General features: G+C 37.5%; 1 protein-coding gene across 8 annotated transcripts in view; it reads right to left on the bottom strand.

The window, feature by feature from the left end:
- pcm1 (pericentriolar material 1) overlaps nt 1–17,685 on the bottom strand; it is a 71,622-nt gene that overhangs the window by 23,063 nt on the left and 30,874 nt on the right. For all 8 annotated transcript variants that reach the window (XM_052035180.1, XM_052035190.1, XM_052035151.1 and 5 more), the window contains 8 exons: nt 15,958–16,148; nt 14,647–14,889; nt 9,880–10,099; nt 9,059–9,204; nt 6,152–6,339; nt 5,165–5,342; nt 2,270–2,622; nt 728–889 (listed from right to left, as the gene is read on the bottom strand). In XM_052035180.1, coding sequence (XP_051891140.1) covers nt 728–889; nt 2,270–2,622; nt 5,165–5,342; nt 6,152–6,339; nt 9,059–9,204; nt 9,880–10,099; nt 14,647–14,889; nt 15,958–16,148 — 1,681 coding nt within the window. The remainder of the gene's footprint in view (nt 1–727; nt 890–2,269; nt 2,623–5,164; nt 5,343–6,151; nt 6,340–9,058; nt 9,205–9,879; nt 10,100–14,646; nt 14,890–15,957; nt 16,149–17,685) is intronic.

The following is a 17,685-nucleotide window of genomic DNA, read 5'->3' on the forward strand; positions in this document are numbered from 1 at the left end:
AGGGGAGATCTGATAGAGGTTTACGAAAGGCATAGATAGACAGCTGGTATTTTTTTTTCCCCAGGGTTGAAATGTCTAATACATGCATTTAAGGTGAGAGGGGGCAAGTTCAAGGGAGGTGTGCAGGACACTTTTTTTTAAATATACACAGAGTGGCAGGTGCCTGGAATGCACTGCTAGGGGTGGTGGTGGAGGCAAATACAATAGAGTTGTTCAAAAGGCTCTTAGATAGGACATGAATGTGCAGGAAATGGAGAGATATGGACATTGTGTAAGCAGAAGGAATTAGTTCAGTTGGGCATTTATTTACTAACTTAATTAGTTCTATCACAACATCTTGGGCCAAAAGGCCTGTTCCTGTGCTGTACTGTTCTATAATTTTATAAACCAATCAATGTACACTAAATTTATAAATATTTTTAAATCCACATCAGTTAAATAGCTTTTACACCAAAAATTGTCTTCTAATCTGACTATTTCAGTTACAAAACTGATTGTTTTTAAAATCCCATGATCATTACCAATGTGGAATTGCTACAAAATTAATTGTATTTTTGAGTGTAGGAATAATTTCATAACATTTTCTAATTGAGGATGTTTTTACAGTGGTCATAGAAGTTTTTACAGTTTAATACAAGAAAATGTTTTAAACAATTATACAGGAAATCTAGAAATATGGATAAAGGAAACATGAACTAACACCAGATGTCCTATCGCAATAACATACCAGAGGAGAGATCACTTGATTTCTTTCGCTTTGACTTTTCTTGCAATTCATCTTTGGTTGTAATGGAGGTTCTAGGTTTCAATAACTCTTCTGTCTGTGTGGAGTGGCAGACTTTTTCTCTACAACATTCACTAGCACTGGAAATGCTTGCAGATTCAAAACCTAATAGAAAAGTGCTCTATTTTAATAACGAAAGGCAAAAGAATACTACTTTCATGATTTTCTCACAATGTAGTATTTCAGGAGAATTAGAGAATTTAATCTTGGTGGTTTTGAACAAGACTGTGCAACTATCAGTAGGATTTTTCTCTTGCAGGGGAGAATTTGTCTCTATCAATATCCATAATAGGGAATCCTGTAGTTAAGAACTGCAAGTGAAAATGGCATTAACAAAATTGTGAAATATTCACATTTTTACATGATTTTTGGCCACATTGGACTCCTTTCATTTCATAAATAAAACAACTGTTTTGCACTATGGCAATGCCCATCTTAAAGCAAATAATAAAAGATTAGGTTAAAAATGTTCAGAAGGATCAGCTAAGTTTGTATTTCAGAGCAGTGGTACAGCTTGTCGAGCTAGTGCCTCTCAGTGCCAGAAACCCAGATTCAATCCTGATCTCGGGTGCCATTCTGTGGAGTTTGCACACTCACTCTGTGATGGTATGAGTTTCCTCCAGGTGCTCCCATTTCCTTCCACATCCTACTATACATTGCCATGTAGGTGAATGGTAAAAATCAAGTGGTGGGGAGAGCAAAAAAAGAGTTGAAGAATGTTAGCATTGGGGTGGGGGGGGGGGGGGCAAGTTGAAAGAATGTGGGAAGAATAAAGAATAGGGTTGATGCAAGATTAGTGCAAAATGGGTGTTTGATGGTCAGTGTTAGACTTGATGAGCTGAAGGGTTTGTTTCCATGCTGTATCTTTCCGTGACTATGACAAAGGGAAAAATAATAACTAGCTTAAGTGATTTCAACTATTAGCCTTTAGGACTGACACAAGTTGTACAATAAGCATATATCAAATGCCGTGACACAAAAATAAATAGTTCTTAAATCATGCAATTACATACAATTCATAGCTCTTAAAGTGGTCACAAAAACTTAAGATTTGACTAAACATTGAACTGGAATTTAAGCATAATTTTGCTGAAATTGTTTTACTAAGATTTGAACTGTTTTATTGTCATAAATAATTAACACCAAGATGTTTCTTTGCTCCAGCTTACTGGATTCACATTGTTCAAATTGGATCAATTTCATGTTGCTCTAAAAGTAAACTGGCACAAAAACTATTCCTGTGATTGAAAACATGCAAAAGAACTGATTAAAAGAAAAGAACTTCCTGAAAACTCAGAAGGTGCAAATGTGATTCGTCTTTGGATCAGTTATTGTCTATTCTAACACGTGCATGAGATTGGACTCTGCCAAGTCTAGACCAAACCTAAAGCGTACACCAGATTTCCTACTCCAAAATTCAGAAAAAGATATCCATCTACTACTAATAAAAAAACTGCATCCACTAAATAAACAACAGCACAATACCTTCGCTTATTTCCCAGTGGTTCTTCTGATAGAAGGCCTTTTTGCTTTTTCCTTTTGGAGTTTTGTCCTTGGAAGCTAGACTGGCCTGTGCACAGGCTTTTCTGGATTTAAATGTTTTTGTTACAGTTGTAGGATCAACTGGATCTGGCATACTACTAAAACTTTCCAAGGATTCTTCTTCAAAATTCTTTCTAATTTTCCCTGGAGTCTGTTGCTTTGGGTTGTTTACATTCATTTGTGGTGGTGAAGTGGATAGTTGCCCTTGTCTGGGTGATTGCATCAATCCATTTTTTGTATCATTCAACCAAACCATCTCACTCTGCTCTCTTCCATCATCAGCTTGTTTCTGGATCCTATTTCACAAAAAAAAACAATTAACAGTTTTTGCAACTGATGTGTTAAGTGAAAAAGGACATAATTATCAAATCTGAAACGTATTACCTCAGTGATCTCAAATTAATGTCCACAAATAAGGCAGGACAAAATGCACACATGGATGAATCAGAAGAATACACGAATTAGGAAGTCATAGACAATTTAGCCCTCTGAGCTTGCTCCCCCATTTATAAGGACATAATTGATCCAATTGTCAGAGTCATACAGCAGGCCTTCGAGCCCACCATGTCCATGCTTGCCATCAAGTACTTACCCCATTTCCCAGCACTTGGCCCTTAGCCTTCTATGCCATGAAGTTTCAAGAATTCATCTGATATTGAGATTTGATACATCATACTGATATTTCGAGATAGAACCTGCCTCCATCATGCCCTCAGGCACCGCATTCAAGATTTCATGTGAGATGTTATTGGCAGCGTTATCAAGTGCCATTTACTGACCAATAATCTGCTCACCTATGCAACACTTTACTCTGTACTGTTATTGTTTTTACCTGTACTACATCAATGCACTCTGTACTAACTCAATGTAACTGCACTGTGTAATGAATTGACCTGTACGATTGGTTTGTAAGACAAGCTTTTCACTGTACCTCAGTACAAGTGACAATAATAAATCAATAAACACCAGAACCACTCAGTTCCAAAACTTAAACAGTCTTGGTCCAAACAATTTCATCCAAAACCACTCCAGTCTTCTCATTTATCCTGTCTCAAGCACACTAGTTTACCCTTCTTACCTAATCTTCCTGCTACCCCATCATCTTCTCTCCAGCCCACACTGATTTCCCATCATCCTTGCCCCACAGTTGACCTTTGATCATCCTCCAGAAGATCAAAGAAACAAAGCCATGAATGTTCATGCAAGGCTAGGGAATGCAGATTCTAACATATAATACTTTCGACACCACATGTTCAAAACCCACACCCACCTCCTTAGGTGAACTACTTCTAGCCCTTTAGATTGTTAATGTCATGTAACATTGCCTACTGGACAGGAAGTTTGGATACAAGTTTGCTGAAAAATAAAGAGGAGACACAAGAGACTACAAATACTGGAATTAGGAACAACAAAATCTGCTGGAAGAATTCTGATGCAGGGTATCAACCTGAAATGTCAACAATTCCTCCGCCTCCTCAACCACCAACCCCTCCCACCCCCCCCCCCCCCCCCCAACGGATGATGCTGGACCCACTGAGTTCCTCCAGCAGATTGTTTGTTGGTGAAAAATAAAGATTGGTCACAGACCCTGCATGAAGTACAACTGCTTAACACGAGTTCAGAAAACTCACACTACTCGCACTATTCTCAGCTTGCTTTGGGGATGCATTCAAATCCTCTCCCACCAAGTCAATCCAGACATTAATAGCCATAGCTCACAAGGAGCTGGACATATAAAACTTTGTCAAAGGAGGTAATTAAAGTCTGTACAAGACAAAGAGGGAAAGTTAATCCTGAAAGTTAAAATCCATCTCCAGGATTTTGTAAATTGACACTGATATCTCTAACATTACTCATGTGAAGTGCCTTGGAACATCATACTACCTTGAAGGCATTATAAAGGATACATGCTGTTGCTTCTAACCATCACTCAAGTATAAACGGCTAACAGACATAACTTGCAATTATTTAAATTTAATAGACACTGGCCTATAAATCCTATTACACAGCACAGCATTCTTATGCTCTCTCTTTCCCCTCGCTAAAAGAATCAAAAGTCCAATCACATATTGTATGCACTTGCATAGATTTGACCTGGATCCTCTGCACACACACAGAGACTGCTGCGAATCAGCAGAATGCTCAGTTGATGCTACTTGCGTGGGATCTTGGACACTGATGCAGGTCTTAACTAGATGATAAAGATCTGCTTTGACATTAGTTTAAGATGCAATGTACCCAGGCTACCACTGAGGAATCTGATGCATTCAACATCAAGTTCCTTAATCATTATCTGTTAGTGATCATCTGCTCCAACTTCCCATCTCAACCCTGCCTATGCCCTTAACCTAATCCATTTCCCAACACACAATTCCCCAGTCTCCATTCTCGGTAATGGAAGGCCAATGGAAGAAAAGCAAATATTTCTTGGTCAGTTTCACAGAAGGCCCATGGTTTTGCTGCTCCTCAAAAAACACTTCCTCAGAATGAATTACTTCCCTAAATATAAGTATTTATTAAGCTGGCCTCCAAATTTATGAAAGAGAATTCTACATCTCAGTGTGAACATTAACAAGTTTGCTGGCCTGAAATTTCTCCAATAACTTTTCAATTATTGGAAAACTGTAGGAATGGTTTCTTCTTCACTCCAGTGAGCCAAAGAGCATGCACAATCTTTTAAGAAAAACATACATGGCAAACATTAGAAATATACCATCAGCATGCAAACTTCAAATTTCTTGTCATTGAAATAAAATATTTAGAAAATTACAAAGAAAACACTAAGTTTTTTTATTTAGTGGAAAAGAAAGATTGAAAGCCAAATACACTGATACGTACCACTTGTTCTCTCTGCATTTTGGAGAATTACTTTCAAATGGCTTTGGAAAAGCCAAGTACTCTGTTTTTCCAGAAGTGTTGTGCTCATTTACAAGTGGTTGCTGATCACCGCTTTGGGCACTGACATTTTGAGATATATCACTAAACCCAGGAGGGAATATTGGATTAACATTAAAACCTGTTTGAAACAGAAGGATAAATTGATTACTGAGAGCTTAACTACAATGTTGCAACAAAACGAGTAATAGAAAACAATCATTTTTGACTGCTTTGCTCACTTTCTACTCAGTTAGCTTGTCAGAAACAATTACTGTCTTACCCAGTTTTTCTTGAAATTAATAGTGCTTAGACTATTTAAAAGCACTGGGGGATGGGTGGTGTGAAAAGATGAGGGATTATTGAAAGGAGAGGCAGACCCACTGCCACAACTAAATATTTTGATCAAGAGAGACCTATGCAGGGAGAGTTCTCCAAGCTAGAATCCACCTCAAGTCTCCTCTAAGGAATGAAACAGCAGGCATTACAATAGAGGTCAGCTTCTGCATGAGTAAAACACATTAACCTGCATGCCCCATTGGCCAAATCATGGAAATGGTGGCATCTCAAGTACAGTGAGGAAGCTGAAGGAAATACAGAATTTGTGGAACTCAATTCTCCACTATCATCTTATGCGATTATTTTTATTTTGAACTTAAACTATTCAATGCACAAAAACAATGGGTTATGCAGTCCAGTGTCCAGGTTAGCACATTCAAGCATTGCCTTCACTCTAAAAATGTTTGGCTTCCAGTTAGACCGTTTCCACTAATGTTTTAAAGTTCATTCCTTGCCCAGTTTATATTACACTTTGACAAGACCCTCTTCATTTGTTAATTTTTTTAAATCAAATATTATTCACATCAAAATGTGAAGCTTAGTCCACACAAGAACAACTATTTCTACTTAGTCCACACAAAAACAAATATTTCTACTAATGTCAGCACTTACCATGAACAAAAGGAGAACAATTTTGAAATCTTGAGGCGCTTAAAGGGTTAGAGGATGGAGAAGGAAAGGTAAATGAAGGGAAGACAAAATTGCTGGGGGAAGGAGGTGGCACACTACTATCTCTCTGATTTTCTGACTTTTTGTCTTGCTGCTGTTGATGCAGAACGTCATTCAACATCTGTCTTAGTCTACCAGGAGAAAACGATAGACAAATATTTAGTATTTACCAATAACAAATCAGATAAGATTACAATTGTGCTTTAGATGTATATTTTAGACGCAGAAGCAAAACAAAAATCTAAAAAATGCAAAGATCTTTCAGCCTTAGGCAACAATTACTTTGAAAGCAGTTTTAGCAGAGGGTTATTGCTATTAGTCACTTGATGTTTGGGTCCTTCAGATGGTAGCAATTGAAAAGCTACCAATAAGACAGCTTTTTTGAAAATCCCTCTGGGATTTCCCCAAGTTTTACTGAAAAAGAGGTTCTGCTGAACTTTTTTTCCCTGTTTCATAAAGCCAGCACAGCAAGAGGACTGAAACAAAAATATAGCTCAAAGCAAAATTCTAGGGTCCTGAAAAAGTGCAGATTAAATTCGTAAACTTAACATGATCTATGGATTTGGGTTGGTCACGTGAGCCAGCAAAGTGGTACAGCTAATAGAACCACTGCCTCGCAGTGCCTGAGACCCACTTTCAATCCTGACCTTGGGTGCTGTGTGTCTATGTGTGTTCTCCCTACAACCTAGTGGGTTTCCTCCAGGTGCTCCGGTTTCCTTGCACATCCCAGACATGCAGATTGGTAAGTTAATTGACTACTGTAAATTGTCTCTAGTATGCAGGCAAGTGGTAGAATCCGGGGAGAGTCGATGAGAACGCAGGGAGAAATAAAACGGGATTAGTGTCAGGTAGATGTAAATGGATGGTTGATGATTGGTACAAGTTTGGTGGGCCACAAGGTCCTTTTTCTGGACTTGGGAACTCAGGGTGAAGTGGGCACCTATTCAAGGAAACTGCTTTACATCTTGTTTTGACACATCAAGTGATTTTTTAAAAAAAAACTGTACTATGCTGAGTGTGGCCATTGACAGTCACACCTCAGAACCAAGTGGACAAATTTCCCTGACAATACTCTGAAGGAGCAAAGCACAAGAATTATGTTAATGTGAATGCGCCCATTGCAGAAAACATATCATTGACACAAGCACATTTGGCAACTCGAGGCATCTAAATGGCAGCATCTGTAATGAGATACACAGACACTCAAAAGTTATGGAATATCGTTGGGAATTTCCAAACATCTCATGAGTCAGCTGATCCATGTTGTCAACTAAAGTTCCTCACATTTAATCTACAATTAATGCAATTATTTTCTTATGCAGGAAACTGACACACATTTCTCCAAGGCTTAATAGCAAACCAGTTTAGTACACACAGGCTTACTCTTTGAGTGACTGAGGCATTAATGTTCTTTTAAAATGCACAAATTATTCTTTCAACTGAAGTACAGTGTAAATATACACTCTAAGCATGAGCCAGGATACAACCAAAGAATGTTTCAACCTAAAGAACATAATGGGTCGCTTTCTGTGCCTTTTACTGTCAAAAACTGATGTGTGATGGTTTCACCAAAATGAACAACAGCAAAAAATTATTTCAGAACACATTGTTTTCTCAAAAAAAAGGAAATGTGGAACTAGTTGGACATCAAGGTTGTGCAATGTAAATGAAATCCAACCACAATTTTACTCACAACTTTTCTTTTCAGTTCAAGGCTTTTGGATCTGTATGAAAAATAACTTGCGGATTTCATTGAGCAAATATGGATTATATACGTTAAGTTGCAGCAATTGTAGTTGCCACAATTTAACACAGTGAGGAATACGAACTTGCATCAAAATACGATATTTTTGGACACATACAAATTAATCTACAGCTACAGCTCTCAGTGCACATATGTCATATCCGTAATTAAGTTAAGTTTCGCTCTAAAAGTTTTACTCCACAATTAAGAAAGTTAAGAATAAAATGTTAAGGGTTATAAAAATGGTTTCAGCCTCAATAATACAAGTCCAAAAATCTGTTCTTGGAGTAAGGGTAATGCCAAGGCCACCTTCTACCTCAATGCTAGACTTTCAGGGTTTTGCTATTGCTGTGATAATGCTCCCACAATGATGTTAGTTACAGAAGGCCAGAATACTGACCTATCTGTCATGAGAAATGTTCCCTGGTTCAATACACTACATTTGTCACTTTCACATCTAGGCCTAAATATTGCCCAGGTCTTTCTAAGCTCTGATATTAATCAGTTCATTGTGCTGAACAGTGAAACTGTCAGTAAATAGTTCTTCTCATTGAATAGATGTATGTGCGCCATGCACAGAGCTATCTCAAGCATTTGCAACCCCTGTATAAAGAAATTTCTCCGAATTTCCATCCGAAAGGGGCTGAGCACAATCTCTGTGGTTGTGTTCTGCAGTTCAGTGCTCTGCAGCCAAAGCAATCATCTCTTCAGTATCTATACTAAATACAAATAGTTAGCCTGCTCATTTCAGAAAGTACCATGAGTCAATGAAGTAGTGCAAGACTGGAGTTAAAAGTGGGACAGACCAGTCAGGTTGCCTTCCCTGAAAAACAGTAGCAAAGCTGTAAAAAATCTTATTAAAATCAACGATTTGGAATTTCACACGCCAACTCAAAATTATCAGAACTTGCTCCTTCAGGTTGCAAATGCACCTCTGTTCATTACATCACTATAGTTAAAAAGTAAACAAAGTCAAAGCTCATTCATAAAAATCTTTAGTCCTGCACATTTATTCTGCAAAATTACTTACTTTATTATAAATTAGTAGCATATTAACTTCATTTTCCAGTAAGCATCATTATAAATCATTTTGAACATCAACACACCTTTGCACATGGTTCTGTTGCCAAGCCAACTGAGTGTAACATTGATTTAATTGGTGCATGATGACATGAACCTGTGGAGATCCAACATTGCTGGGCATTACACTGTAAGGGCCAGTAAGAAATGTCTGCAGAAGGTATGAAAGCGCCTGGACAGAAAAAAAGAACATTATTTATATTTACACAAAACAATATATTATTCCTCAGCCAAATATAAAACTTAAAACAAAAACATAACCATCAGTAGAAAAAGCAACCAACTTAGACATGTCTCTCTCACTCTGATGGATTTAAAAGTTCCCACTATCCTTTTAGGATCCAAATGACTCAAACTGTAACCTCATTATTTCCTTGGTTAAATTTATCATAAACTTTCTGCTCTTGAACTTATGGCCCTTATTATAAAGCTCAATACTCTCTTTATATCTTCATCCAACTAACTCTTCCAAGGAATTTTACAACTTTAAGCACTCAATGCTTAGATAAATCCTTCAGTGCTTTGTTGCTGCTCAAATACCCACTTTTTTGGATCCCTCCTCCAAAATACATTATAATTTGATATGCAGAACTGTAAAGCATCTCTCATCTGATTGTACATTCTACACAAGTATCATATTCTCCAGAAGTCTATTACAGTTTGCTTTAGATTACCAGACAGACAATTTGGAATAATTATTTTTCCCATTCTAAATCATTAAAAGCATTCATCATTCTCTTCTCCCCCCGATCCTCAAATGATACGCTAAACCAATTGACAAATTGGTAGTTGCTGGTTAAAAGCTTGCCTCTGCTCATAGAAAAACATGATCTTCCAAAAATATTACCTGCTGGTCCTGCATCAGGCTCTGGCACATATTTGTACTGAACTCCAGCTGCCTGGTTAGTTGGTTTACTTGTTCTTGCCAGTGTTCTCTCTCTTCCACATAGGAGAGATCAGCTGCCCAGCGAAGATTCTCCTGTCGGCGCACACCAACATTCTGTTGTTTGTATTTTAGAAATGGATGATACTTCCCATCTGCAGAAGACGTTCGTTTATCCCTCCATCTACAGAAAAGATGCGATAGAAAATCATGTAGCACAAAGCTTAGCACTTGTTGGAAGTTTATGGTCTAGAAATTTAACACTTGAAAAAAATTAGATCTTACACAAAGTAAAAGTTAATTAACTTTACAACATTAAAATAGTGACTATGCTTCAAAAGCACACGACTGGATAAAAAATGCTTTAGAGTATCCTGAGGTTGTGAAAGGCAAAGGAAAAGCTTTCTATTATTTCCTTCTTTCTTAAATTTATAAATAATCACAAACAATATTCAGTAACACCATTCTATATGCTAACAGATGGTAGTTCAATTTTAAGAAGATTTATTGAGCAACAAATATTTCATTATTAAATTTAATTGATAACATCAGTATCTGCATTTGAAGGACTTGAGGAGCGGATCACTTGGGCAAGTTCTGACCATAAGAAGAGAATTGCAATCATTCCTTTTGCAGTAAATTATTACAGTGGTACTGGGTAAAGAATTTCAGAAAATATTGATTAAAGTAGTAAGATGATGCAAATCTAAATCAGGATGGTGTATGATCTATGGAGAGTATAGTCTTTCCTCAACAACCTTGCTAACATTCTTGTTAGAAGTGGAACGCTGTCAAAATTAACTTTGGGAAGTTGCTGCAGTACACCCTATGCTTTTATTTCTTAGGAACTGCCAAAACAGAAAATGACTTATTTCCACTTCAGTTTTGTGGGTGGGTTCCAAAATGGCTAATGAGGCCATTTGACTCTCCCACAAATGGGTCAGATGGTGGCTGACAGGGTGGGTGCCCAGTTAATTTGTGAGGTAATCTGCTCCTTTCACAGGGAGCATGTGTTCCTGAATTTCTCAATACTATCCCAAATGCTCCTTCTCCACTTAGAGTGGTCATGGGATAGAAACCTCCAGGAGGCAGTGTGGATGCTGCGCTTCTTCAAAAGAGCATTATGCACATTACACACATTATGCAGCACTCAATTTGCTCAATTGAGGATGGAATGGTAGAATATTGAGTTCAGAAGAGGAGACGTAACCAAACGATTTCTTTTTCCTAGATCCTATTCTAAAGGATTATCGTAAGTAGCCTCCCAACTTGAGCTCCGCAGATTGCACAGTCATGAAGTGATCAAGTGATGAGCCAATCATGACATGCTTCTGCAGCATTAATGGTGAAAAACTTGATTATAACAGAGCTAATAAGGGCTTTGTGCATTAACTGGCTCTTTTTATAAACCATAATTGTGTGGCCTTTACAAATGGTCCATATTATTACCTGCCAGACATTAACCCAAACCCATATGTTACCCCATTTGTATCAAGGTCAACAGGGGCTGCTTTATTATCCAAGAAGTTGTGACTGGAGCTCAGCATTGTGGAACTATTTGCAAAAAGCCCATTTTAGAAAAAGAAAAAACCTTATGGCACAGAAAAAAAATCTTTATTGAAGAAGTTGAAGTTGTCTGAGCCATGGATAATCCCGAGAAACTAGCCTGATGTTATGTTGATTCACCTTGCTGTGTGTCAGGTATGATTTCAACTAATAGTGGACTTTCTCTTATGTCCATGTTGGTTAAATGCTGTGATAATATCAGGGACAATTCCTCTCATTTTGTCTCATACCTTCTGTCTGGATCAAGGCTGTGGAAAATTATCCATTCAGAAACTTCTGATGGAACACGTTTTTGTTTTCACACACTAACTAGCCTCATTTCATAGTTTTTGTAAACAAAAGACCAAGTTCCCTCTCCCTACCTGCCTCCCTTAACCCAGTGACCAGATGACCTTGTTTCAACCTTTTCTCAGGCTTTGCCTGAAGGGATCTGGGAGTTAAGATACATAATTCCCTGAAAGTAGAGTCACAGATAGACAGGGTTGTAAAAAAGGCTTTTGGCATCCTGGCATTTATAAACCAAAGTATTGAGTATAGGAGTTGGAATGTTTTGGTGAGGTTGTATAAGTCATTGGTGAGACCAAATTTAGAATATTGTGTGCAGTTCTGGTCGCCGAACTATAGGAAGGATGTCAGTAAGATTGAAAGAGTGCAGAGGAGATTTACAAGAATGTTGCCGGGTCTTCAGGAGTTGAGTTACAGGGAAAGACTGAGCATGTTAGGACTTTATTCCTTGGAGCGGAGAAGAGTGAGGGGAGATACGATGGAGGTTTACAAAATGATGAGGGGCATAGACAGAGTTAATGCAAGTAGGCTCTTTCCACCTAGATTAGGAGAGATAAGCACGAGAGGACATGGCTTTAGGGTGAAAGGGGAAAGGTTTAGAGGGAACATTAGAGGGAACTTCTTCACTCAAAGAGTGGTGGGAGTGTGGAATGCGCTACCATCTGATGTGGTAAATGCGGGCTCATTCTTAACTGTTAAGAGTAAATTGGATAGATACATGGACGACAGAGGTCTGGAGGGGTATGGGCTGGGGGCAGGTAGATGGGACTAGCAGATTAATGTTTCGGCACAGACTAGAAGGGCTGAATGGCCTGTTTTCTGTGCTGTAGTTTTCTATGGTTCTAGAGATATCCCCTTTGTCTCATCCATTCCTCCCCTACCCTCCCTGTAGCTTGATAATAACTTGCTTTCTCTCTTCCCCAGTTCTGCAGTTTTTGACCTGCTACATCAATTCTGTTTCTCTTTCCACGTATGCTGCCTGACCTTCTGAGTGTTTCGAGCATTTTGGATTTTTGATTAATATCACCAGCATCCATACTTTTTTGATTTTCATTTACTGTTTCAATAGGGTTCAAGTTATGACAACCATGAGCTACCAGATTCTAATTTTCTCTGCAAGATTCTCCATTTAAAGATGTTCCCCTCACCACCAATCACGCATTTTTTCATTAAAGTTCACTTTTAATCCATCTGCCCAGTTTCCATCCCGTATATCCAAATATCCTGTTATTCTGATCAACTTGATATCAACAATCTCCATTACAAATGCTCCAGATATACACAAATGTTTAATTATACAAAGCTAAGCTATTAGAAATATTAAAAGTTAGTACACTTCACCACCCCTCCCCCCCACCCCCCCAACCTCCTGCAGTGATCAAAAGACCTGCAAAGATGTAATACTAGAAACTTGGTATATTTCACTACCCTTAAAAGGCAGGTTTCCAAAATAATGATTTCTTCACATACATGCCACCTTCTAAGAGAAATAAAAGGTTGATCAACATGATTTTGTCTTCCAAATAGGTGACATAAAAGCTTTGATTACATCTACTACTTTGGAGAGACTGCCAAAGTTAATACTAACATTTTTGCTCAATTAGCTGTTAACAGGCTCCATGAGGAAAAGACCCAGTATAAAGAATAGACCCACTCTTAAACAATGGGCCAGATCATATTTGATCCAACTCACTTCCTCTGTTGGCAGAGTACCTGCACTAACCATTTGCAGCATGTGGATTCCAACCACCTTAAAGCAATCCCCACAAGTGATCGGGTGACAAGCAGGAACCAGATCTCTAGATTATGTAACCAAAAGACTCAGTTCCCCAAGAACCTTTCTCGGTCTGTGCTTACAAAGGTCTGTTTTACTCATTTTAAACGTGTCTGATAAACAGGAACATGTATAAAAATGCAAGTTAATTCATATAATAGTGTTATTAAACACAAATATACAGAAAAATAGTTTACATTTTTTCCATTTGATCAGTAAACCCATTCAAATGAACGGGGCCATACTAGATGTGACAGCCATGGGTGGCATAAAGAGGAGGATATGTTGTGGACTCAGTGAGGTTAGCAACAGGAACAGCAGATAGGATGTGCCTACATCTGACCTCAAGCACACTGTGCTTCTGTTCTGATAGCCCAGAGCACATTCTAGTTCCTGAGGTTTTAATAGAAACAGTGAAAATCAACTGTGTCATTCTCTGCAGTAGGGCTGCAAAATGTTTTTCTGGAATCAAATGTATGATTTTTTAAAATCAGAATACAAATTAAAAATATTAGTTAGTTAATTAGTTTTCAAACTAAATAATTATATTCCACTAAATTTTACTCTCTGAAAGTTCAATTGAAAAATTAATTAAATACAGGTTAAATTCCATAATGGATTATAAAGAACTTCAAGCTGAGCCAATCAGAAAACTAGTAACCCCATAATGACATTACAACTGCATGTTCATTGAACACAGCTTTAGCAGCAGAGTAAAAATAACCTGATCCCCATACATCTGTGAAAAATATTATGAAAAATGCACAAGTATGGTAAACTCTTCTCTCTGCTCTGAAGGGAAATTCTCATAAATAAGATTCTTTCATACATATTTCCTCAAATATTTTTCAGGAGCAAAGGAAGCAACCCAATAACCAGTTTGATTAAAGTGGATATGTATTTACAATCTGATTATTCGCTGCAAAGAACTACCGCAAGGACACCTTTTTTTTCAGGTTCTTCAGGCTGTTCCACGGCCTATGCTAGCAGGAATCGGTGAAATGTGACAACTTGTTGAGGAAATCTTTAAGATTCTCTTGGTTATATGCATATAACATATACATATAACATATACATTGTTAGTAGCTTGTTCAACTGTAACTAACCTGTTCTTGCTCTCTCTTGAATTGTGTGTTCCTTGGGATCGGCTACGATTGGGATACGTGGTATATGTTTCACGGGAACTCGTCTCAAGAATTTCTTCTGGTTGTGTAATCCCTTCAGATTGATATTCATCATCATCATCTTCATCAATATCATTACCAGCATCATTATGCACCTCCTCTTCATCATCATCCTCCTCATAATCCAATACACCTTGGGTAGAACCACCCCAAGTGGCCATAGTCCTGTAAACATTAATAGTCTCAAGATTATCTGGAGTTTAAATCATAATTTAGACAATCCATTCAATACTCATATTTACAAAGAAAAGTTCTCATGGCCAAAAAAAATTGTGCCAGTAGAGACTATTTGGACAATTTGTCCATATAGATCAAGCACAAACTAATTTTTCCCTCAAACTTTGGGGCTTTAAGTCATTTGATAGAATGGTGAATAAAGTTCTCAGCATTTGGACATTGGGATCTTGTTCTGAATTAAGCCCAAAATTATGCTTTGAAAGTAATTTTTTTCCTCCTGGTCACAAGAGTTCCAAACAAAATTGGACTACATTCGCCTTATCAAAATTTCTGACAGTGTTTCAAGTAGCCAACTATTCAATGGATAGACGAATTCCTTTCATGAGAGCAAGAGATGCCAAAGATTTAAAGCAGGAAATTAATTCCATTTGACTCCAAGTTTCTGATAACTAAAATGCTGAAGTATTGAATTCTCACATTAACCTTATTTCTTACAATGCTTAGATCAAATTATTGACAAATTAAATTTTATTCATGCAAAAATGACTTTAGCGCATGTGAAATGTAACATATAGATGCCAGTTTTTTTCCCTTTATTATCAAAAACAAACTTAAAATTTCCAGTACACGAGAACCTAGTTCATTGCCCCTGCTAAGCTTTAACTAAGAAGGAGTGCACGTGGTGGACAATTCTGCCAAAAATATAAAAATAATTCAGCATCACTGACATCCTGATGATTTTTTTTTAAAAAGTCACGAATTTAGTAAAAGTAAAATATCACATCAAGACCATTAAGCCATACAGGAATAGGTAGTTGTTGGTAAAAACTGAAATGCAAACCTATCCTACTTACTTCTCAAAATGACATGTTTGATGTAACTCCCACTAGAAAAACAGATGATACCTTTGATGGCATATTTTCAAAAAGTTGTTTTGCAGGTAAAAATGTTAGTTATTCAGCAGAGATGATCAAATAGTTAATTAACAATTTTCAATCAAACAGGAAATTATTCAAACTAGAATCCAGCAAATTTTCTTAATTATCCTGATCTAACCTTTCGGTTCGGCTGAGCTGATGTGTACCCAGTGTCTCTGTCTCTTCACTCCTGACAGATGTAGCAATAATGGAGTTGCTATCAGTCAATGTTTTTTGTCGCTGATGCTCAGCCATTAACGCTTCAAGTTGTTTTCTTCTCTGGCGCAATTCTTCTCGCAGAATTTGGTGCCTACGCATCTCGGACCACAGCTAATTCATAATTAATAAAGATAAGTGCAAGGCAGTAGTCACTCAATGTAAGGCTAATTGATACTAATTATGATCTTTCAAAAATTAAATGAATTCATGTGTTACAGCAATTTCACAATCTGTTGATAGGATAATATCCCTTGGTTCCCCTTTAATCTTCACCTTCGGCATCAAGCACGTTACACAATTGTTGTAACCAAATCCAGCTCTTCTAGCTCAAAAAGCATGCTCCACCCCATTATGTCCCAACCCATATCCTTAAAACTTGAAAAATGATAAACCCCAAGGACCTGATGACATATCAGAGATCTGAAACTGGCTTGTGAGATACTGTATGCTCTAGTTACCATCTTCCAAAATTTTAGAAATTCTGGAATAGTTCCTGCAGATTGGATTGTAACAAATATGACCCCCATTACTTCAGAATGGAGGGAGAAAACAGGAAAATACCAGCTTGTTATATCAATAATTGGGAAAATAATGGAACCTGTAATAAAGGCACTTGGGAAACAATACATTTAAGCAGAGCTAACATGTTTGAGTCATCTATTGGAGCTCTTTGAAGGTATATCTCAGAAAAGATCAGAGAGAACCAGTGAGCATGTTCTATTTGGAATTTCATGAACACTACCTCATTATTCCTTTTTTTGGCACTATTTGTTTTCGTAACTTTATAGATGTTTATGTCTTTGCACTGTACTGCTGCCGCAAAACAAGAAATTTAACATCATATGTCAGTGATAATACATCTGATTCTGAAAATTTTAGCACATGGAATTGGGGATAATATGTTGATTGAAGATGGTTAACAAAATGGAAAACAAACATTAGGAATAAACAAGTCCTTCTCGCATTGGCCACCAAAGGGATCAGTTATCACAACCAAGTACTCACGGTCTACATTAATGATTTACCTGAGCATCCAGATTTAACTAATGAGGATGCAGAGGCTTCAAGAGAACATGGACAAACTGAACAAGTGGGAAACAAGGTAGGCATTGTGGAAAAATGCGATTTTTTTTTAAAATAGTGAGGCAAGGGTTGATGTTTAAAGTAATCTTGGTACTTTTGTACACAAGTTATTGAAAACTAACATGCAGGAGCAGCAGACAATTCATGTGACAAATGGTTTGTTGGCCTTTACTGCTGGAAGATTTGAGCACGAGAGTATATTGTACAAGTACTACAAATTATACAGGGCCTTGGTGAAATTGCACCTCATGTACAATTTTTGTTCTCCTCACCAAAGGATATATTTGCTGAAGATTCAGCACACTGGTTCCTGGGATGTCATGTCTGAGTATTCAAGGTTGTTAATCTCTAGTTTAGGAGAATTACCTCATTGAAATATACAACTTTATTAAAAGATGGCATAACAGGGTAAATACAGAGAGCAAGTTTCCCTGGTTGAAGACTAGAATTAGGGATTTCAGTCGCAAAAGGACTGAAATAAGAAATTATTTCTTCACACAAAAGGTTGCGAATCTTTGAAATCCTTTACTTTGGAGGCTCAGTCATCAATTTCATTCAAAACAGA

Source organism: Pristis pectinata, chromosome 2 (assembly GCF_009764475.1).
Source record: "Pristis pectinata isolate sPriPec2 chromosome 2, sPriPec2.1.pri, whole genome shotgun sequence".
In the NCBI taxonomy this organism is placed as follows: domain Eukaryota; kingdom Metazoa; phylum Chordata; class Chondrichthyes; order Rhinopristiformes; family Pristidae; genus Pristis; species Pristis pectinata.